At 39.6% G+C, this 24,907-nt stretch overlaps 1 protein-coding gene across 1 annotated transcript; it reads right to left on the minus strand.

Moving 5' to 3' along the window:
• Window positions 1-1,995: 1,995 nt before the first annotated feature.
• On the minus strand, window positions 1,996-24,777 carry LOC133543089 (U2 small nuclear ribonucleoprotein auxiliary factor 35 kDa subunit-related protein 1-like). The gene is made up of 11 exons (XM_061887506.1): window positions 24,510-24,777; window positions 21,868-21,947; window positions 21,717-21,798; window positions 17,253-17,361; window positions 14,030-14,116; window positions 13,338-13,376; window positions 10,871-11,001; window positions 9,439-9,652; window positions 8,805-8,860; window positions 6,967-7,076; window positions 1,996-3,013 (listed from the first exon to the last, which is right to left on the minus strand). Exons 1-11 carry the CDS (start codon window positions 24,551-24,553, stop codon window positions 2,367-2,369), a joined length of 1,599 nt encoding a protein of 532 aa, XP_061743490.1. The 5' UTR covers window positions 24,554-24,777; the 3' UTR covers window positions 1,996-2,366.
• Between the last annotated feature and the right edge of the window lie 130 nt (window positions 24,778-24,907).

A 24,907-nucleotide genomic window follows, 5' to 3' on the forward strand; every position in this document is an offset into this window, starting at 1 on the left:
CAGTTTTGTCTAAAAGTACTCCAGTTTTGTCTAAAAGTACTCCAGTTTTGTCTCAAAGTACTCCAGTTTTGTCTAAAAGTACTACAAAGTTTTGTCTAAAATTACTCCACAGTTTTGCCGAAAAGTACTACACAGTTCTGTCTAAAAGTACTTGACAGTTTTGTCTAAAAGTACTCCACAGTTTTGTCTAAAAGTACTCCAGTTTTGTCTAAAAGTACTCCACAGTTTTGGCTAAAAGTACTACAAAGTTTTGCCTAAAAGTACTCCACAGTTTTGTCTAAAAGTACTCCAGTTTTGTCTAAAAGTACTCCACAGTTTTGTCCAAAAGTACTCCAGTTTTGTCTAAAAGTACTCCACAGTTTTATCCATCAGTAATGTAATGTGATTGTGTGTCTGCGGAACATTGGTACCAAAAGGATGAGTTTACAGTTAAGAAAAACAAAAACCTAACGACTGCAAAAATTCCTTGAATATATTTTGTAATCCAATTACTCGAGTTACTTGAGGAATCGTTTCAGCTCTAAACATGATGTGTGTGTCTGCAGGAACTTTATTAAAGAGTAAGTGTACAGTAATGTGATGTGTGTGTCTGCAGGAACATTATTAAATCAAATCAAATCAACTTTATTTATGTAGCACATTTAAAATGTACCACATGGGTAGCCAAAGTGCTGAATAAGTGTACAGTAATATGATGTGTGTGTCTGCAGGAACATTATCAAAGAGTAAGTGTACAGTAATGTGATGAGTGTGTGTGCAGGAACATTATTAAAGAGTAAGTGTACAGTAATGTGATGAGTGTGTCTGCAAGAACATTATTAAAGAGTAAGTGTACAGTAATGTGATGAGTGTGTGTGCAGGAACATTATTAAAGAGTAAGTGTACAGTAATGTGATGTGTGTGTCTGCAAGAACATTATTAAAGAGTAAGTGTACAGTAATGTGATGTGTGTGTGTGCAGGAACATTATTAAAGAGTAAGTGTACAGTAATGTGATGTGTGTGTGTGTGCAGGAACATTATTAAAGAGTAAGTGTACAGTAATGTGATGTGTGTGTCTGCAAGAACATTATTAAAGAGTAAGTGTACAGTAATGTGATGTGTGTGTGCGCAGGAACATTATTAAAGAGTAAGTGTACAGTAATGTGATGTGTGTGTGTGCAGGAACATTATTAAAGAGTAAGTGTACAGTAATGTGATGTGTGTGTCTGCAAGAACATTATTAAAGAGTAAGTGTACAGTAATGTGATGTGTGTGTGTGCAGGAACATTTTTAAAGAGTAAGTGTACAGTAATGTGATGTGTGTGTGTGCAGGAACATTATTAAAGAGTAAGTGTACAGTAATGTGATGTGTGTGTCTGCAAGAACATTATTAAAGAGTAAGTGTACAGTAATGTGATGTGTGTGTGTGCAGGAACATTATTAAAGAGTAAGTGTACAGTAATGTGATGTGTGTGTGTGCAGGAACATTATTAAAGAGTAAGTGTACAGTAATGTGATGTGTGTGTGTGCAGGAACATTATTAAAGAGTAAGTGTACAGTAATGTGATGTGTGTGTGTGCAGGAGGCGGAGGCTCCACGCAGTGTCTTGGAGGAAATCGGGCTGACATAAATGCGAGCCAGCGTCCGTCTTGTTTGTGTCACTTTGTGTCTTTGCTGTTGTGTTGACAAGTGTGCTCGTCTATCATGTCCTGTGACTGTGCTGCCAAGTGTGCTTCAATGTGTCTCTATTTGTGTAGCACATCCCCCCTCTGCCCCCCTCCCCTCGTGGAAAACTACACTCAAGTAGCAAGAACATCAATTATTAGCACTTCCTGTTGGAGACCTTGAAAATAGCTTTTGACTAATGGTGGTGATGTAAACTACTTCCTGTCCAGTGTTATGTTTGTCAACATGTGGAATGTTTCTATTTCTCTGTGACCAAAGAGCCGTGATCATGTGACATCAAAGGACTGTTGCGCTCACAAGTTATTGTTGAAGTAAGAAAGTATTCATCCTGCTAGTAGAGGCATCATGTTTACTTTGTCTCTCAGCCACCCGGCCTGGTGACTAGTTGACTTTTCAAGATGCAGCAGGACAACAACAGATGAATAGTCTCACTGCCTTCAGAAGGAAGCCAAAACAGTATTTCTTCACCCGTGTTTACAGTTTGACAGAAAGTTACATCAATAAATGTCTGCAAAGTGAAAGCACTTGTCTGTCTTGCACTTGCACTGCCACTGATTCTACGCTGTCAAGATAAGAAACCTGTGACCTTTGACCTGACTCACCAGATATTTATTGTAAGGAAATAAGAAGAAACATGTGACCTCTGACCTGACGGCTCAGAAGTTTCTAGTGGAGAATAAAAAGAAAGATGTGACCTCTGTCACTTCTCTCCAGCATCTTCCTTCTTGCTTTGCTCTCCTTCCACAAAAGCTTTGGGACTTTCTCCTGCACAAACTTCCTGCTCATCACTCCTTTTGTCCTCCAGAAGATCTTCTTGGTCTCCATGCGAGTGTCCAGAAGAAGAAGACCTGTCCTCAGCAGAGGAACTCCTCTTCTTGTTCCTCTTCTTGCTCTTCTTCTTGCTCTTCTTGGAGTGTTTGTGATGGCGACCTTGTTTTCCTTCCTTCTTCTCCGGGCTGAGACCGACTTTCTTCTCTCTCCGTTCTTTGCTTCTTTCTGCATCTCGCCCCCAGCCGTGTCTTCTGTCTCCATTCTCATCTTTGCCGTTGTTCCTCGCCTGCTTCTTTGAGTCCTTCTCCCTGCTCCTGGAGTCTCGGCTTCTGCTCCTGGCGCTGCGCTGCGTGTCCCTCCTGTGCCAAGTCCTCCTGTGAGACCTCTGGGACCTGGGAGGACTGGCGCTGCGCTGACGGTGTCGCCAGCTGCGCTCCGACTGGCTTCCTCTAACGCTGCGGTCGGGGGACAGGTTCAGGTCCCGGTCCGCCTCCCAGAACTCATTGGCGGGGTTTCTGAAGACGTGCAGGAAGTTGCAATGTTTGCCTTTGGGACATCTGTTCCTGTCAAAGAGTCCTGAGGGAACATGCACACTGGAACGTTACAATCTTGGACCTAACACACATTTTGTCTGGACTTAACTCCTGACTCATCACAGATCTTTGCACACTAAACAATGACATCACTTTGATCTTTTTCCTGTTCAAAAAGAATAAACAGATGTTTTTCCTCTCAAGTTTGGTTCCAGGGATCTGGGAAGGTCTCAGTCATAAAAGTGTTCAAAATAAGTCCTATCTTTATTTCATTTTATTATTCAAGTCTTAGATCTCTGGATCACTTCCAAGTCTATCTGTCCATGTAAAGTCCAAACATTTTATTGTCTTCTTTTTTTATGGCAAAATATGCAATCATTAATTGGATGTGAAGTCATTGAAGCTTTGAATAGGTCAATAAGTCATAACATTGATTTTGATTCATTAATATGTTTAAGCAACGACACTTTTTATAAATCCACCACTGAAGTTTTTGGGGTCCCACTCAGACAAGTCCTATCCAGGAGATGGCAAAAAGCCGCTGCCTGACCAGGACTCAGAAAATGTGCAGAGACTCCTCCCACCCCCGCCAAGGACTGTTTTCACTGCTGGACTCTAGAAAGAGGACCCGCAGCCTCCGTAGCAGAACCTCCAGGTTGTGTAACAGTTTCTTCCCTCAAGCCGTAAGACTCTTGAACGCATCATAATAATCCCCTCAATTCCCCCCCAAAAATGGATGAAGTGGCTGGAATAAAAAGACAATAAAACATACATCCATAAACCTGGATGCATATGCAAAAGTGCAATATATTTATCTGTACAGTCATCTATTTATTTATCCTGCACCACCTTGAGCTAATGCAACACAATTTTGTTCTTATCAGTACTGTAAAGTTCACATTTCAATGACAATAAAAAAAGGTCCAAGTCTACATCTTGATAGATTTGATTTATGCCCTTCTTGTCAAAAAATGCCTTCATTATATGGCAAACTAAATATATAAAATATTTTCCCCAAAGTGAAATATTTGTAATTGAAGCTTTAAACAGGTCAATAAGTCATAACATTGATTTAGTTTCATCATTTTTTGAGCCAAAAGCGTTGGACACACCTTCTCCTCACTCAATGTGGTTTTGTTATATTTACCTTGTAGATTGTAACATCAAAATAGGAATGAACACTTTTGGAGTTATGTACTGAACAAAACAAGGTGAAATAACATGTTTTATATTTTACTTTCTTCAAAATAGCCACGCTTTGCTCTGATTACTGCTTTGCACACTCTTGGCATTCTCTCCATGAGCTTCAATAGGTAGTCACCTGAAATGGTTTGCACTTCACAGGTGTCAGTTTGGATGTGACAATCTACAATGGAAATAGTCATGAAAATAAAGAAAACATTGTATTGAATGAGGAGAAGGTGTGTCCAAACTTAGGCCTGTACTGTATATATATATAAAATATACTGTGGCCTTATGTAGTGTGCGTGCACCGTGTATCTGGCTCCTCCCCCTGTGTTTACTCCTGCAGATCTTTACGTGCACATCCAAAATAATATCTTTGTGTCAGAAGCGAACCATGACGACAAAGAAAACAACAAGTTGATGAAGACTTCCTACATCCTCAAAAACATCACTAGTGCCATTTACAAACCCCGTTTCCATATGACTTGGGATATTGTGTTAGAGGTAAATAAAACAGAATACAATGATTTGTAAATCATTTTCAACCCATATTCAGTTGAATATGCTACAAAGACAACATATTTGATGTTCAAACTCATAAACTTTATTTTTGTTTGCAAATAATAATTAACTTAGAATTTCATGGCTGCAACACGTGCCAAAGTAGTTGGGAAAGGGCATGTTCACCGCTGTGTTACATCACCTTTTCTTTTAACAACACTCAATAAACGTTTGGGAACTGAGGAAACTAATTGTTGAAGCTTTGAAAGTGGAATTCTTTCCCATTCTTGTTTTGTGTAGAGCTTCAGTCCTTCAACAGTCCGGGGTCTCTGCTGTCGTATTTTACGCTTCATAATGCGCCACACATTTTCCATGGGAGACAGGTCTGGACTGCAGGCGGCCCAGGAAAGTACCCGCACTCTTTTTTTACGAAGCCACGCTGTTGTAACACGTGCTGAATGTGGCTTGGCATTGTCTTGCTGAAATAAGCAGGGGCGTCCATGAAAAAGACGGCGCTTAGATGGCTGCATATGTTGTTCCAAAACCTGTATGTACCTTTCAGTATTAATGGTGCCTTCACGGATGTGTTGGTTACCCATGCCTTGGGCACTAATGCACCCCCATACCATCACACATGCTGGCTTTTGAACTTTGCGTCGATAACAGACTGGATGGTTCGCTTCCCCTTTGGTCCGGATGACACCATGTCGAATATTTCCAAAAACAATTGGAAATGTGGACTCGTCAGACCAAAGAACACTTTTCAACTTTGCATCAGTCCATCTTAGATGATCTCGGGCCCAGAGAAGACGGCGGCGTTTCTGGATGTTGTTGATAAATGGCTTTGGCTTTGCATAGTAGAGCTTTAACTTGCACTTACAGATGTAGCGACCAACTGTATTTAGTGACAGTGGTTTTCTGAAGTGTTCCTGAGCCCATGTGGTGATATCCTTTAGAGATTGATGTCGGTTTTATGATACAGTGCTATCTGAGTGATCGAAAGTCTCGGTCATTCAATGTTGGTTTCCGGCCATGCTGCTTACGTGTAGTGATTTCTCCAGATTCTCTGAACCTTTTAATGATATTATGGAGCGTAGATGTTGAAATCCCTAAATTTCTTGCAATTGCACTTTGAGAAAGGTTGTTCTTAAACTGTTTGACTATTTGCTCACGCAGTTGTGGACAAAGGAGTGTACCTCGCCCCATCCTTTCTTGTGAAAGACTGAGCAATTTTTGGGAAGCTGTTTTTATAGCCAATCATGGCACCCACCTGTTCCCAATTAGCCTGCACACCTGTGGGAAGTTCAAAATAAGTGTTTGATGAGCATTCCTCAACTTTATCAGTATTTATTGCCACCTTTCCCAACTTCTTTGTCACGTGTTGCTGGCATCAAATTCTAAAGTTAATGATTATTTGCAAAACAAAAAATGGTTATCGGTGTTGTCTTTGTAGCATATTCAACTGAATATAAATGATAAATAAATGATAAATGGGTTGTACTTGTATAGCGCTTTTCTACCTTCAAGGTACTCAAAGCGCTTTGACATTACTTCCACATTTACCCATTCACACACACATTCACACACTGATGGAGGGAGCTGCCATGCAAGGCGCCAACCAGCACCCATCAGGAGCAAGGGTGAAGTGTCTTGCTCAGGACACAACGGACGTGACGAGGTTGGTACTAGGTGGGAATTGAACCAGGGATGGAATATGGGTTGAAAAGTATTTGCAAATCATTGTATTCTGTTTATATTTACATCTAACATAATTTTCCCAACTCATATGGAAACAGGGTTTGTACATCAGAAACTAATTTTTAACTATTGTAAGATGACGCTTTTATTTTGTTGTTATCCCTTGCACCTATTTCATGATTCTGTGGTTTGCTTCTCTTCATGGTAGTTTGGTTTCAATGTCATAAAGGAGCCATATGTAATAATGTCCTGTTAAGTCACTTAAAGGAGCCATATGTAATAATGTCCTGTTAAGTCACTTAAAGGAGCCATATGTAATAAAGTCATCATTGATACATCATGTTCTTTTCCAATACCTCAATAGGTGATAACTGTAGTTCATATGATCATTTTTAAATTACATGTACATATTGTTATTGTTTTGCCATCCACCGTTTGACTATTGACTATTCATGTTTAATGCCTCTCTCCATCCACTTTAGTGACAGTCATTTAAGGCCTTCATGTTCACAAACCCATGGTTTTTAATAACTTGTGATGCTTTTCAAGCACAAGATATGACTCATGTTGTTCAACATGTGGAGAAGTGAGGGTAAACCAACGTGTGCTCACCACATATGGCGTTCTTCCAGCGAGTGACAGGACAGATCTGACAGTGAAGCTGCTTGCCGGCGTAGAACCTCCCGTTGAACTTGATGAGAGCGTCTCTGCACTGCTGCTCACTGCTCACACACAGAAGAAGTTGCTCCAAACTTGACTTTATTCAACAGACTGACTTGTGCACACTCACATGTCAAACTGCACTGACTTGTGCACACTTATGTGTCAAACTGCACTGACTTGTGTACACTCACATGTTTAACTGCACTCACTTGTGCACACTTACGTGTCAAACTGCACTGACTTGTGTACACTCACATGTTTAACTGCACTCACTTGTGCACACTTACGTGTCAAACTGCACTGACTTGTGCACACTCACGTGTCAAACTGCACTGACTTGTGTACACTCATGTTTAACTGCACTGACTTGTGCACACTCACATGTCAAACTGCACTGACTTGTGTACACTCACATGTTTAACTGCACTGACTTGTGCACACTTACGTGTCAAACTGCCCTGACTTGTGCACACTTACGTGTCAAACTGCACTGACTTCTGCACACTTACGTGTCAAACTGCACTGACTTGTGCACACTTACGTGTCAAACTGCACTGACTTGTGCACACTTATGTGTCAAACTGCACTGACTTGTGCACACTTACGTGTCAGACTGCACTGACTTGTGCACACTTACGTGTCAAACTGCCCTGACTTGTGCACACTTACGTGTCAAACTGCACTGACTTGTGCACACTTACGTGTCAAACTGCACTGAATTGTGCACACTTACGTGTCAAACTGCACTGACTTGTGCACACTTACGTGTCAAACTGCACTGACTTGTGCACACTCACGTGTCAAACTGCACTGACTTGTGCACACTTACGTGTCTAACTGCACTGACTTGTGCACACTTACGTGTCTAACTGCACTGACTTGTGCACACTTACGTGTCAAACTGCACTGACTTGTGCACTTACATGTCAAACTGCCCTGACTTGTGCACACTTACATGTCAAACTACCCTGACTTTTGCACACCTACGTGTCAAACTACCCTGACTTTTGCACACCTACGTATCAAACTGCACTGACTTGTGCACACTTACGTGTCAAACTGCACTGACTTGTGCACACTTACGTGTCAAACTGCCCTGACTTTTGCACACCTACGTGTCAAACTGCACTGACTTGTGCACACTTACGTGTCAAACTGCACTGACTTTTGCACACTTACGTGTCAAACTACCCTGACTTTTGCACACCTACGTATCAAACTGCACTGACTTGTGCACACTTACGTGTCAAACTGCACTGACTTGTGCACACTTACGTGTCAAACTGCCCTGACTTTTGCACACCTACGTGTCAAACTGCACTGACTTGTGCACACTTACGTGTCAAACTGCACTGACTTTTGCACACTTACGTGTCAAACTGCCCTGACTTTTGCACACCTACATGTCAAACTACCCTGACTTGTGCACACCTACGTGTCAAACAGCAATGACTTGTGCACATTCACGTGTCAAACTGCACTGACATGTGCACACTTACGTGTCAAACTGCCCTGACTTGTGCACACTTACGTGTCAAACTGCCCTGACTTTTGCACACCTACGTATCAAACTGCACTGACTTGTGCACACTTACGTGTCAAACTGCACTGACTTGTGCACACCTACTTCTTAAACTGCACTGACTTTTGCACACCTATGTGTCAAACTGCACTGACTTGTGCACACTTACTTCTTAAACTGCACTGACTTTTGCACACCTACTTCTTAAACTGCACTGACTTTTGCACACCTACGTGTCAAACTGCACTGACTTGTGCACACTTACGTTTCAAACTGCACGTACACGTTCCCTCGCAGGTGTGGTTCATAGTTGCAGCTCACCTGCAAACACAGTCATTTTCTCTTATAAGTGTGGTGCGCCTCAGGGCTCAGTTCTACAAGCAGTTCCATGTTCTATTATATGTATGTGACGTGTGGTGCGCCTCAGGGCTCAGTTCTACAAGCAGTTCCATGTTCTCTTATATGTATGTGACGTGTGGTGCGCCTCAGGGCTCAGTTCTACAAGCAGTTCCATGTTCTCTTATATGTATGTGACGTGTGGTGCGCCTCAGGGCTCAGTTCTACAAGCAGTTCCATGTTCTATTATATGTATGTGACGTGTGGTGCGCCTCAGGGCTCAGTTCTACAAGCAGTTCCATGTTCTATTATATGTATGTGACGTGTGGTGCGCCTCAGGGCTCAGTTCTACAAGCAGTTCCATGTTCTATTATATGTATGTGACGTGTGGTGCGCCTCAGGGCTCAGTGCTAAGCGGTTACATGTTCACTCTCCAACCCTTTCAGTGTTTGAAAACAAAATCTGGACCGGGGGATATCTCTAACAAGACTTGTGACTAGAGGAGGGAAATAGGGAAGTCCCTAGCAAGAAATTATGAGCTCTCTTGAAAAGGAAGAACTTACCTTAAACTGCACCACCTTGCCAACGCTCCTAAACTCTGGTAGAACGTCGTGATAGAACTCGGCGAAAGATTCCTGCAGATCTTCTTCGCTGTGTTCCAGACAAGCGTCTCCATCGTAGTCGTCGCGTCGAGACTGCTCCATGCCAAAGGTCAGGAACATACTGCGGATCATCAGAGTGGGGCTGCTGCTGGGACTGATGTGCTTCCGAGAACATCTGGAAGAACAAGGGGATTGTAGTCCTCACACTGCAAACTGATGCTTCCATCTTGCGGGAACAACTTGCTGAATCACTCAATTTATCATCACCATTATTATCACACACATAAACTCAATGTATTATTATTATTATTATCACACACATGAACGTACAGTTTAGTAGCCTTACTAATCCAACACAATCCTTCATGTTCACACTGTCGCCATGGAAACCAGCTTCATCATTACTCTAGTCATGTGATGAAAAGGTTAGAAGTTGTAAAAAAGTAATGGTAAACTCTAACAAGGTAGGCAGCTCTAAAAAGACAAAAAGTTCTCAAAAGATAAGAAACTACAAAAAGGTAAAAAGTGACAAAAAGGTAAGAAGTTATAAAGAGGAATGGCAAAGTACAAGGTAAGCAGCTCTAAAAAGTAAGGAGGTCTAAAAAGACAAAAAGTTCTCAAAAGATAAGAAACTACAAAAGGTAAAAACCTAATTTATATAAAGGTAGACATTTAAAAAAAAAATGTATAATAAACTTTAAAAAGGTTATTAGCAGCTTTAAGAAGATAAGCTATACAATGTAAGAACTATAAAAGGTAAGAAGTTATAAAAAGCTAAGAACTTATGAAAAAGACAGAAGTTGTAAAAAGGTATCAAAAGTAATAAACTCTAAAAAGGTTAGCAGCTCGAAAAAGATAAGAAACTACAAAAGGTAAAAAGTGACGAAAAGGTAAGAAGTTATAAAGAGGAATGGCAAACTACAAGGTAACCACCTCTAAAAAGTAGGGAGGTCTAAAAAGACAAAAAGTTCTCAAAAGATAAACTACAAAAGGTAAAAACCTAATTTATATAAAGGTAGACATTTAAAAAAAAAGATAATAAACTTTAAAAAGGTTATTAGCAGCTTTAAAAAGATAAGCTATACAATGTAAGAAACTATAAAAGGTAAGAAGTTATAAAAAGGTAAGAACTTATGAAAAAGACAGAAGTTGTAAAAAGGTATCAAAAGTAATAAACTCTAAAAAGGTTAGCAGCTCGAAAAAGATAAGAAGCTATACTATGTAAGAAGTTATAAAAAGGTCAAAAGTTATCAAAAAAGTAAGAAGTTATAAGAAATAACAACCTCTAAACAGGTAAGCAGCTCTGAAAAGTTCAGCTATACAAAGAAGAGAGGTTGTAAAAAAGTAAGAGGTTATTTAAAGGTAAGAAGTTGTAAAAGGTAAGAAGTTCAACCTGTCCCCAAATCGACAAGCTCCAGTTTTGAGGAAGAAAGGACAGTTGGCTGCGTCTCGCTCTGTGCCAAAATGTTCAGACTTCTCAGACTTTGGAGCTTCAGGATTCATCCAAGGTCCTTCCTTGTTTAGCTGCAAGACAAGATCATTCATGCTTTGACTTCTTTTTTTTTGACATATAAGTCATTGATATCAGCAAAAAAACTTGGGTGTCGGATTTTATCGGCCAGCATGTAAAATGTCTGATATAACTACTTTGATACAAGTCTGTTCTCTTCTTGCAGATAAGAGTCTTTACTTCAGAACACTGTAAAGTGAAATAAAGTATGTCAATATAACAGACATGAAATACTAAATAACATCTATGTAACATTCCAACATCAAAGAAATGCACTAGCTTGATGCTCATTTACACAGGCTACTGATTAGCATTAGCGATTGTACATGGCCATTTCAACACCTCCTAATTTGTTATTAAAAACTAAACCAAGATGTACCTAACATGCAGACAGTCTGGGTGTAGTAAGTACAACACTTGCAGTATAAACACTTTGTAGGACTCAACAAAAGACTCAACCGGAACATTAAACTTATTGGCAAAAACTACTTCCTGACTACAAACCCCGTTTCCATATGAGTTCGGAAATTGTGTTAGATGTAAATATAAACAGAATACAATGATTTGCAAATCATTTTCAAGCCGTATTCAGTTGAATATGCTACAAAGACAACATATTTCATGTTTGAACTGATAAACATTTATTTTTTTGCAAATAATCATTAACTTTAGAATTTGATGCCAGCAACACGTGACAAAGAAGTTGGGAAAGGTGGCAATAAATACTGATAAAGTTGAGGAATGCTCATCAAACACTTATTTGGAACATCCCACAGGTGTGCAGGCTAATTGGGAACAGGTGGGTGCCATGATTGGCTATAAAAACAGCTTCCCAAAAAATGCTCAGTCTTTCACAAGAAAGGATGGGGCGAGGTACACCCCTTTGTCCACAACTGCGTGAGCAAATAGTCAAACAGTTTAAGAACAACCTTTCTCAAAGTGCAATTGCAAGAAATTTAGGGATTTCAACATCTACGCTCCATAATATCATCAAAAGGTTCAGAGAATCTGGAGAAATCACTCCACGTAAGCGGCATGGCCGGAAACCCACATTGAATGACCGTGACCGTCTATCCCTCAGACGGCACTGTATCAAAAACCCACATCAATCTCTAAAGGATATCACCACTTGGGCTTAGGAACACTTCAGAAAACCACTGTCACTAAATACAGTTGGTCGCTACATCTGTAAGTGCAAGTTAAAGCTCTACTATGCAAAGCGAAAGCCATTTATCAACAACATCCAGAAATGCCGCCGGCTTCTCTGGGCCCGAGATCATCTAAGATGGACTGATGCAAAGTGGAAAAGTGTTCTGTGGTCTGACAAGTCCACATTTCAAATTGTTTTGGGAAATATTCGACATCGTGTCATCCGGACCAAAGGGGAAGCGAACCATCCAGACTGTTATCGACGCAAACTTCCAGCATCTGTGATGGTATGGGGGTGCATTAGTGCCCAAGGCATGGGTAACTTACACATCTGTGAAGGCAACATTAATGCTGAAAGGTACATACAGGTTTTGGAACAACATATGCTGCCATCCAAGCGCCGTCTTTTTCATGGACGCTCCTGCTTATTTAAGCAAGACAATGCCAAGCCAAATTCAGCACGTGTTACAACAGCGTGGATTCGTAAAAAAAGAGTGCGGGTACTTTCCTGGCCCGCCTGCAGTCCAGACCTGCCATGGAAAATGTGTGGCACATTATGAAGTGTAAAATACGACAGCAGAGACCCCGGACTGTTGAAGGACTGAAGCTCTACATAAAACAAGAATGGAAAAGAATTCCACTTTCAAAGCTTCAACAATTAGTTTCCTCAGTTCCCAAACATTTACTGAGTGTTGTTAAAAGAAAAGGTGATGTAACACAGTAGTGAACATGCCCTTTCCCAACTACTTTGGCACGTGTTGTAGCCATGAAATTCTAAGTTAATTATTATTTGCAAAAAAAAAAAAAATGTATGAGTTTGAACATGAAATATGCTGTCTTTGTAGCATATTTAACTGGATATGAGTTGAAAACGATTTGCAAATCATTGTATTCATTTATATTTACATTTAACACAATTTCCCAACTCATATGGAAACGGGGTTTGTACAAACAGAGATGAATGCATACTGAGAAGTGCAAAAAAAGTAAACATAACACTACATTCAAAACATTTGATCAATACTAAACGTTTACCAAGACATGAAATAAAAGGTTTTGTGCTGATATCGTGTCGAATCGATACTGGCAATGACAAATATGTATCGGTACGCCCCGAGTTCATAGCAGTGGTTTAGTAGCCTGGACACAGTTATGAAGGAAGTGCTATATCAGCTGCTTGACATCAAAGAACTTGTAGTACCTGATGTTCTGCTTCATCCAACATTTTCTGAGCAGCCTCCTACAAAGTGTGTAAAAAGATGTCAGATGAGACAGGTGTGGAGACGCCAGGTGAAAGATACTTCCTTCTTGTGACAGCTGAGGACAACAATCTCTTAGTTAAGGACCACCTTGCATGTGTCGCTTGGTCAAGGAAAGATTGCACAAACACTGACTTCTCATCCAGCACACAAACACACTTTTACAAACATTTCATGGACACTGTGAGAAGGACTAAGGACTCCATGGAAGTATAAAATACAGTACCATTAGTTTGTAGTCTCATGGAAGTATGACATATAGTCTCATTAGTTTGTAGTCTCATGGAAGTATGACATACAGTCTCATTAGTTTGTAGTCTCATGGAAGTATGACATACAGTCTCATTAGTTTGTAGTCTCATGGAAGTATGACATTAGGTATCATTAGTTTGTAGTCTCATGGAAGTATGACATATAGTCTCATTTAGTATGTAGTCTCATGGAAGTATGACATAGTCTCATTTAGTATGTAGTCTCATGGAAGTATGATGTTAGATCTCCTTAGTGGACCTTCTCTGAGCATGTCAATCAAAGCTGAGCATTATTCAGAATCTTTTGATGAAGTGTTGAAGTTTGTGATGATGACAAATGGATATATTTCTCTCTGCTTTTATCCTCCCAGGGCTCCTTTCACCTCTCTGCCTCGCTTCTCCTGCAGCTTCTGCTCCTTTTCTTCTTCTTCTTGCCTCTGCTGGGCCTCCCATTCCTCCTTGATGCAGCGCTGAGGAGAGGACACAGCAGTCACATTGAACACCATCAACACAGTAGACAGGGCTCGCCATGTTTCTACACTTCACATACAGTATTGCATACACTGAAGTGTAATTAGGTATATACAGCCGACCAATCTTATCAGATGATATTGACATAAAATCACATCTGGATGTACTTTCCCCCCAATAACAGTATTGAAAAAGGTATTGCCTGAGTTTCAGCACATGAGTTTTGCCTTCCGTAGTGTGGATCATTTTCTAACTTTTGCCTTTGGATCGTCAACACCATTTTGCTAGGACTATAAAGTGCTGATTAAGCTGATACCTGACATGCAATATCACTCCTCAGGTTGAATCATTCTGAGTCCCCAGCAGTGTTTGTACAGTTAAATAATGGTAAGAAGCAACTGGTGCTACTGAAACAAAAACTATGCCCAGTAGGGTTGTACGGTATACCAGTACTATTATAGTATCGCGGGACTAATGATTAAAAAACGGTACCATACTCTGTTTGAAAAGTATCGCTTCGCAAGGTTTTGTTTAACTAGTTTTTTTAACGGCCATTAAAAAACATTGCTTGTTTTCCGAGCAGAGGAGCGTGTTCACACACAGAGAGTACTTACAAGCAGACAGTGTGGAGACAGAAAAGGGAGAATGGAGGCATGTTGGTGTAAAAAGTCAAGATGAAGGTGAAGTTATAACACTCAGGAAGGGTTGTTCAAGACATGGCTAGCTAGCTAGCAGCTAACATCCATCCACAGTGTTTTAGGTACTTCTAAATCACTAATCCTGGCCTCAATGGCAACATAGTACGTTTCTTACATGTATCATTATCACTGGAGGACAAGGAATAGCTAAACATGCTTCACTACACACTGTAGCTCACCAGCGTCACCACTAATGAAACCATTCCTGAATGTCAAATGCCATGGGTGGATTTACTCATGACATCCACTGTAATGATACTATTATGATTACATAAATTTTTTTTTTTATATAGTCACAAAATCTTTTTTTTAAATGTACATTATGTTTATAAAGTCAGTAAATACGTCCCTGGACACATGAGGACTTTGAATATGACCAATGTATGATCCTGTAACTACTTGGTGTCGGATCCATACCTAAATGTGTGGTATCATCCAAAACTAATGTCAAGTATCAAAGAAGAGAAGAATAAGTGATTATTAAATTTAAACAGAAGTGTAGATAGAATGTGTTCATAGAGAAAGTAAGCAGATATTAACAGTAAATGAACAAGTAGATCAAAAATATATTTTTTTCAGTTTGTCCCTCATGTGTACAAAATAATAGGTGTATAAATGACACAATATGTTACTGCATTCGTCAGCAGACTTTGTTTGTTTAATTACTACTAAAAGACAAGTTGTCTAGTATGTTCAAGATTTTATTGAAAGACTAAATGACAATAATAAACATATGTTTCATGTACACTAACATTTTTTGTTCCAATAAAGACAATAATGACATTTTTTCTGCGCCCCTTGATTTAGAAAAGTATTGAAATTAAATTTGGCACTGGTACCAAAATATTGGTATGGGGAAAATTGTAATAGACAGTTAATTACATGAATCCATAGTTTCATACTTCAACACTGACTAGTTCTACAGACGTGTGTGCCACTACAATGTGCAGCTTTCTCCATTGTTATTTTCCTATATCAGTAGAACTTGATGTTGGTGGATCTGTATATCAGAAATGAATTTGCATATTGTTTAGGAAGCCAATACCAGAGCATCTGTTATTATGATATATTAGAGGTGTAATAATTAACGGCATTAATGACTTTTGCCATAGGGGAGAACATATTTTCACTAGCTCATATCATCTACATCAGGGGTGCCCACACTTTTTCTGCAGGCGAGCTACTTTTCAATTGACCAACTCGAGGGGATCTACCTCATTTATATATATCATTTATATTTATTTATTTATGAAAGAGACATTTTTGTAAACAAGTTAAATGTGTTTAATGATAATACAAGCATGTGTAACACATATAGATGTCTTTCTTTCACAAAGACAAGAATATAAGTTGGTGTATTACCTGATTCTGATGACTTGCATTGATTGGAATCAGACAGCAATGATGATACCGCCCACATTTTCAAATGGAGGAAAAAAAAAGTTGTCCTTTCTGTACAATACCACATGAAAGTGGTTGGTTTTTGGCATCTAATTCATCCAGCTTCCATACACTTTACAAGAAAAACATTGGCGGCAAATTCCGTAGCTTGCTTGATTGACATTCACGGCACCCGAGGGTCTTGTGAGATGACGCTGGCTGCTGCCAGTTCATTATTATGAAAAAATGACAGAGAGGAAGGCGAGAAACACTTTTTATTTCAACAGACTTTCGCGCCGTCCCTTCCGTCAAAACTCTAAAGGCCGACTGCACATTTCCTATCTTCACAATAAAAGCCCTGCTTCATTGCTGCCTGCGCTAACAAAATAAGAGTCTCGGAAAGCTGGCGTGCACAAGTGATGTGCACGCCAGCTTTCTGAGGGATTGCTTGTGCACGCCAGTTTTCCGAGACTCTGTATTTCGTTAGCGCAGGCAGCATGAAGCAGGGCTTTTATTGTGAAGATAGGAAATGTGCAGTCGGCCTTTAGAGTTTTGACGGAAGGTACGGCGCGAGAGTCTGTTGAAATAAAAAGTGTTTCTCGCCTTTCTCTCGGTCATATTTTAATAATAATGATCTTGCAGCAGCCAGCGTCATCTCACAAGACCCTCCGGTACCGTGAATGTCATTTAAGTGACGTCTTGGTGATCACTAATTTTTAGGTCTATTTTTTTTAAAAGCCTGGCTGGAGATCGATTGACACACCCCCCGCGGTCGACTGGTAGCTCGCGATCGACGTAATGGGCACCCCTGATCTACATATTCTCATTTCTACAGGTTTGAAAGAAAGAGAGAAGCAAAGCTTATAAACATTGCATTTTTAAAAAGGAGCAGAAGACATTACTTGAGGCAATATAATAATTCAAACACATGAAAATCTGGTTTTTTTCAGCCCTGAAATGCTGTTGGTATCTTGTAAGCCCATGTTAGTGCTGCAATGTAACTTTCTACCTTGTACTCAGTCCAAATGTAGCTAGGTTGATCTTGTTTCAGTGTTACCTCCTCGTCTTCTTTGCGTTTCCTGGCAGCGTCCTTCCTCTCCGACTTCAGCCTGAACTCCTCCTGTGCCAGACGCTCACGCTGCAGCCACTCCTCATGCAGCCGCTGTCTGCAGCAACACCAAAGCCAAGCTTAGTACTGCTCACTAAATGTGGGAGGTGGCATCTGAGCCCAGGATGTCCTTGTGGCTCGGCCAGCCCTTTGAGACATTTCTGATTAATTTCTGATCAACTTTGATTGATTAATACAATAAAGGGACAATAAATATCATTATTGGCTTATATTGAACAGAAAATATTAAACATTAAATATATGTTTCTTTTTGCAATCAAATAATTCATGCATGAAATAAGATGTTGAACATACTAGACAACTTGTCTTTTAGTAGTAAGTAAGCAAACAAAGACTCCTAATTAGTCAGCTGACGTATGCAGTAACATATTGTGTCATTTATACACCTATTATTTTCTACACACTATGAAGGACAAACTGTAAAAATGGATTATTAATCACATTGTTCATTTCCTGTTAATATCTGCTTATTTTCTCTTTTAATATGTTCTATCTACACTTCTGTTAAAATGTAACAATCACTCTTGTATAACACTTGACATTAGTTTTGGGTGATACAACACAATTGGGTGTGGATCTGATACCAAGTAGTTACAGGATGGTCCGTGTACCTCTCCTTCATTCCATTTTGAATTCTCAAATAAAAAAAAAAATAAAAAAAATTCGGGCCATTTTTATTTCTGAAAAAAAAAAAAATTGGACAACTATTTAATGAGACTTTTTTAAAAGGACATTAAGACTCCTGCTGAAAAAAGGTCTTAGCGTTATGCTTAAAACATGCTAAACGCGAAGGAAAAGCTAAAATACTGCTTCCGGTTCAATTTGTTTTCCCACAGATAAACACACAATTTTGCATTTTGGGTTAACATAAATTGGATTTTTGTGTTTATTTGGAAAAATGAAAATCCATAAAAGGAAAACAGCACAAAATCATATTTTATGTCAATATTTTAATGAAAATCAACCCTTTTTTGTTTGTTTTCAAATCAGCCATTTATAGTAAAAATGAAAAAAATGTCCCTAATTTTGTTTTTGGATTTGCGTTTCAGAATTGAAACCAGAATGAACGCAGGGTACACGGACCCAGGATCAGTGTATGTTTTGGTGTTTACATTTTCTTTTCATCAATGGAAATTGAAAAAAAAAAAAAAACACAGTTTTTTTTTTTTGTCCTTTCTCGTGAAAGACCGAAAAAAAAAACGTTTTTCTTTTTCGATTTTGAAAAAAAAAAGATCTCTAGTAAGCAAAAAGGGAAAGATAGACCAAACGTTTTTTTTTTTCATAGTCTGACACCGGAAGTCTTTATTTTCAGAGTAAAAGCGGGGATACTAGAGTACCCGTGTGTCTTTGGAGCCCTAAACAGAAAACATGTCAGGTCTGACATCAGCGTGTACAGATAATTTATAAGCAGATATGATACAAAAGTGGGGGCATCATAGCACAGACTCTCTTACAGGACAGTCTGTGGTCCTGTAAGAAAATCACTACTTCCGGTTCCAGTTTCGGAATATGAAAACACATCAATTTTGTTACGTTGTTTTAGTTTCAGTTTCTGTTGATGTGTGTGTAGATATTTCTGTAGAAGTCTTGGGACTTTGTATCATGTCTAAAGTACTTCCTTTGCATGTTAGCCAGCGTGACAGGCACACGGAACATGGGAAATACCTCCACTTTTTAAACAATCAGGAGTCCTCCAGGGCCGCTCCATTCATACCAACACAAGACTGTCATGGTTTGGGATTTAACTACACACCAGGCTCTTCTTGGACTTTTATAAAAGGCTTGACTCACTGGAACATGACTTTATTTGTGTAATGCTACAACACACTCACTTTCAAAATGAAGACTTCCACTGTCAGACTACAAAAAAAAACATACATTTTTGGTCTGTTTTCCCATTTTTGTTTATTGGAGATCTTCATTTTTCTTTTTAAAACCAAAAAAGAAAATCTTTTTTGGTTTGGAAAAAAACCAACAATAATTTTTTGTTTTTCAATTTCCCATTTATGAAAATAAAATTTAAATAGCAAAACATACAGTGACCTTACAGGATCATACATTGGTCAGAATTAAAGTTCTCTTGTGTTCAGGGAAATATTTCCAGAGTTAATAAAGAATTAAAAAAAGACAAAAGATTTTGTGACAATAAAAACCATTGTAGTAATCATGTAGCTGCTTTTAAAAAAAGCCTTAAGACTCATCTTTTTAGTAAAACCCTCTTCTAATTTTTTTTTTTTATGTTTAATGTGTTTTTAACTACTCTGGTATCCTTTTAAACTTTGAGATTGACAAATGCAAAATGCTTTACAAATTAAATGTATTATTAATATTATTAGTGTTGAGTAGATACAGCTCTTGTACTTTGTATCGTTAGAGTGGATATTTGTACAATTGTGATAAAAAAATTATTCAACGCCCACACAATTTTGGTGTTTTAGCAAGTTGGACATTTATTCCGTTTTTTGTTTGTAGTCATATCAAATAAAAATGTGTAAAATAGACAAATGCAACTTAAATTGTAACACTGTATTTTACAAAATAGCAAAAAAGGAAATTTTTCTTAATATGTCATTGCCAAAACGATTCAAGCCCCTAGTTCCATGCATCTTTAGTACTTAGTAGAACAGTATTGACATCCTTCAAAGGTGATACACAAGCTTCTTGCAAGCATTTTAGCCCATTCCTCTTGGGCAAAGGCCTCCAGTTCATTCATATTCTTGGGCTTGCGTGCTGCAACTGCCTTCTTCAAGTCCCACTAGAGGATTTAGGTCTGGCCACTGTGAAGGCCACTCCAGAGTCTTCCAGCCCTTCTTCTGCAAGCACTCTGATGTTGATTTGGAGGTATGCTTGGGATCCTTGTCCTGTTGGAAGGTCCAACGTCTCCCAAGCCTCAGCTTCCTCACTGACTTCATGACATTTGCAGCTAATATATCCTGCTAGGAAATAGAATTCATAATGCCTTGAACGCGCTGGAGATTCCCGGTACCTGAGGCAGAGAAACAGCCCCAGAGCATGATTGACCCCCCACCATGCTTAACAGTAGGCAAGGTGTTCTTCTCTTTGTAAGCTTCATTTTTTCTCCTCCAGACATAACGTTGATTCATAGGCCCAAAGAGTTCCACTTTTGTCTCATCACTCCATAGAACAGTTTCCCAAAACCTTTGGGGTTTGTCCAGATGATTTTTGGCATACTGGAGTCTATTTTTCTTGTGCCTGGTAGTCAGAAGTGGGGTGCGCCTGGGAGTTCTGGCATGGAGGCCTTCATCTCGTAGTGCACACCTTATTGTCTGGGACGAAACCTGCGTTCCCCCCTCTGCAATGTCCTGTTGTAGTTCCTCAGCTGTTACCCGGGGGGTTTTCACCACTGTACGCTTCAAATACCTGACAGCATCCTCTTTCTACCACGCCCAGGTAGTGTTTCCACTGTGCCTTTAGCTTTAAATTTGCGAATTATGCTCCCAACTGTGTCTCTTTGAATGTGTAATGTCGTTGCTATTTTCTTATATCCATATCCTTTCTTATGAAGAGAAATCACCTCCTGTCTTGACTTCTTTGACCACTCCCTGGACTTCACCATGTTGCAAATACACCATTGACCATCTACAAGAAGCTGAGCATCACAGTCTTTTTCAATCAGTTTAATTGTTGCTCGTTATGGTTCTAATCACATCTACAGGTGTTTTTAACACATGATTGAAAGACCTTATTCAAATTCTGTTCTTAAGAGTTATGATCTTCAAGAGGGTTGAATAATTTTGTCAATGAGATATCAAGAGAAATGACACTGTTTGGTATGTTACAAAATATAATGTTGTAATTCAAGTTGCATTTGTCTATTTAATGCAACTTTATTTGATATGGCTATAAACAAAAAATGGAATAAATGTCCAACTTGCTAAAACAACAAAATTGTGTGGGGGTTGAATAATTTTGATCACAACTGTATGGATGCACCGCATAGTGTTTTCATTTAGGAGCGCTAGCTTGCTGTTAGCAGTTAGCTCTTGGTGTGTAGTGAAGCATGTTTAGCTATTCCTCTCGTAACACCTGTAACAAACGTACTTTATTTGTGGCCATAGAGGCAAAGATTGGTGATTTTAAAGTACCTAAAACACTGTGGAGGCGTGTAGATGTTTGTTTTACAGCACAACTTGCTTAGTGGTGCTTCAGTGTTTACAGCTTCACCTTCATTGTTAGTTTTGAAACCTAAATATGTCCATTCTTTCTCTTCTGTCTTCACACTGTTTATCCTTGTAAGTGCTCTGTGTGTGTGTTGATGTTGACTCACTACTAAAAAATGACTACTGGTATTTTTTCAAAGGCAGTTTAGTACCTTTTTTGATTCCTATACATAATATCACATTTTTGTACCGAACATAATTTCTAACTCACCTTTCTTCCTCAACAATACTGTCTTCTTCTTCTTCGTTGTCTTCTTCATCAGGAGGATCAACAGACGCCCCGTTATGTAAATCTACAACGAGACAAATGGTGTAGTTTAATTTCATTCAACACAAATATCATAACAGATTTTTCTTCATACCACATTGTCTGGCTTGGGCGATGGCTTGACGTTTCCTTTTTCTTCTTTCCTTCCTCGAGGCGGCCCTTCGTTGTTTTTGACTGAAGAAAAAGTGGAATTCAAGTACATTTAAATTGTCTCTTTTGTTCAGTAATGGTGTGTCATGTCAGGACTTTTATTTTTACACAGCAGGCCTAAGAAGAGCACAACAAAAGTCCTTATGTGAAATGTATCTATAAAGCATTAAATAATTAGAAATACAATACATCCATCCATCCATGTTCTACCGCTTATTCCAGGGGAGTCCAATGTGCGGCCTGGGGGCTACTTGCGGCCCGCAGGTAAATTTTTAACGGCCCCACGGCAAATTTTTAAAATATGTTAGAAAAAATTTTAAAACGTAAAAAGTGATATAAAAGAGCAAACGGGTGGAATGTAACAAAAAATGTTGCAATGTTTACTCTAATAAAACAAAGCTGCCATGCAGGCTGTTCCTTTCTTTAAAAAATAATAATGAATCAAATTCAATGTCATTATGAATTATTGACCTATTCAAAGCTCCAATTACGTCACGTTAAATTTTCCACTTTGAGATATTTTTGGGGGAAAATGTTGCATACTTTGTGTTTGCCATTTAAAAAACTGAGCGTTTTTTTAAAGAAGGGCCTAAAATGAACAAACAAAGAACATATACAACAATAAAACCACAATAAAACTTTTAATTGACGGATAGATCTGAAGTTGATCTCGAGATTATTGTGTTGAAAGTAAACAGTAAAAAAAAACACTTTAATGAGTAGGACCCTTTTGGATCTCCTATAATTTTAGTGTGATTTTTTTTTTAAATGTCATTGCTTAAAAAATAATAATAAATTAAAATCAATGGTGTTATGTTTAGACCTTTTTAATGTTCCAATTATTATATAATCTCAAATTTTCCACTTCCAAAAATTATTGGATGAAAATATTGCATGTTTTGTGATTTTTCCATGAAAAACATTTTGGGGTGACAAAAAGGGCATACAACTTACATCTTTAAAATCATTATATTGATAGATAGACCTAATGTTAATCTAGAGATTTAAAACTCGAATAATAATAAAAATAATAATACTGAATAATGACACATTTTTAATATTTTTTGGACCAAAACCCATTGGGGTCCCTGAGATCAAGCCTGAGTGGAGGCTGAAATGTATATTTTTTTGTACATATATTGTACTGTTTTTTAAAATAAAAAATATCAAAATGGCCCCCGCTTGCTTTGATTTTTCTGTGTGCGGCCCTCAGTGGATAAAGTTTGAACACATCTGGCTTATTCCCTTCGGGGTGGCGGGGGGCGCTGGAGCCTATCTCAGTTGCATTCGGGCGGAAGGCGGGGTACACCCTGGACAAGTCGCCACCTCATCGCAGGGTCAACACAGATAGACAACATTCACACTCACATTCACACACTAGGGACCATTTAGTGTTGCCAATCAACCTATCCCCAGGTGCATGTCTTTGGAGGTGGGAGGGGCCTATCTCCAGGTGCATGTCTTTGGAGGTGGGAGGGGCCTATCTCCAGGTGCATGTCTTTGGAGGTGGGAGAGGCCTATCCCCAGGTGCATGTCTTTGGAGGTGGGAGGGGCCTATCCCCAGGTGCATGTCTTTAGAGGTGGGAGGGGCCTATCTCCAGGTGCATGTCTTTGGAGGTGGGAGGGGCCTATCTCCAGGTGCATGTCTTTGGAGGTGGGAGAGGCCTATCCCCAGGTGCATGTCTTTGGAGGTGGGAGGGGCCTATCCCCAGGTGCATGTCTTTGGAGGTGGGAGGGGCCTATCCCCAGGTGCATGTCTTTAGAGGTGGGAGGGGCCTATCCCCAGGTGCATGTCTTTGGAGGTGGGAGGGGCCTATCTCCAGGTGCATGTCTTTGGAGGTGGGAGGGGCCTATCTCCAGGTGCATGTCTTTGGAGGTGGGAGAGGCCTATCCCCAGGTGCATGTCTTTGGAGGTGGGAGGGGCCTATCCCCAGGTGCATGTCTTTAGAGGTGGGAGGGGCCTATCCCCAGGTGCATGTCTTTGGAGGTGGGAGGGGCCTATCCCCAGGTGCATGTCTTTAGAGGTGGGAGGGTCCTATCCCCAGGTGCATGTCTTTAGAGGTGGGAGGGGCCTGTCCCCAGGTGCATGTCTTTGGAGGTGGGAGGAAGCCGGAGTACCCGGAGGGAAACCACGCAGTCATGCAAACTCCACACAGAAAGATCCAAAGCCTGGGATTGAACCCAGGACTGCTCAGGACCTTCGTATTGTGAGGCAGACGCACTAACCCCTCTGCCACCGTGCTGCCTGAATTATAATACATGTGAAGTTTAATTTGTATTTTGTGGGGTGGTATAGCTCGGTTAGCGGAGTGGCCATGCCAGCAACTTGAGGGTTCCAGGTTCGATCCCCGCTTCAAATATTTGCAAATCATTGTATTCCCTTTCTATTTACATCCAACACAATTTCCCAACTCATATGGAAACGGTGTTTGTGTATTACATGATTGAACTACACGAAGAAGACACTAATGCAGACAACAACATGCGAAGAGAAATGTATGCAGCAAACTTATTTACGTACTAACACCAACAGTAAGATTAAAAAGTCATTGTTTGGTTAAAAGTGTTAAAAGGAAAGAGACTTACTTTAATGACGGAGCAGCAGTGAGGGCAGGAAAGCAAGCTGCCATGGCGGCTAAACATTGCTAACATGCTAACATTGCTAATGCTAAGATTAGCTAAGCCAAAGTACAGGAACAGACTTATTCCGATATCAACTATTTCTTATAACTAGTGCATGTGGATAATAAGGCATCTAGTCGATGTCATTTAAACAACAACTTTGCTATTTACTTTCACAGACACGTCTTGTTTGTTTGGGTCCTGACTGACACAAGCACTTCCGGTGTGAATAACAACTACTTCCGGTGAGAGGGAAGTTTGTACAAACCCTGTTTCCATATGAGTTGGGAAATTGTGTTAGATGTAAATATAAACGGAATACAATAATTTGCAAATACTTTCAACCCATATTCAGTTGAATA

Source organism: Nerophis ophidion, linkage group LG25 (assembly GCF_033978795.1).
Source record: "Nerophis ophidion isolate RoL-2023_Sa linkage group LG25, RoL_Noph_v1.0, whole genome shotgun sequence".
NCBI classification, from domain to species: Eukaryota; Metazoa; Chordata; class Actinopteri; order Syngnathiformes; family Syngnathidae; genus Nerophis; species Nerophis ophidion.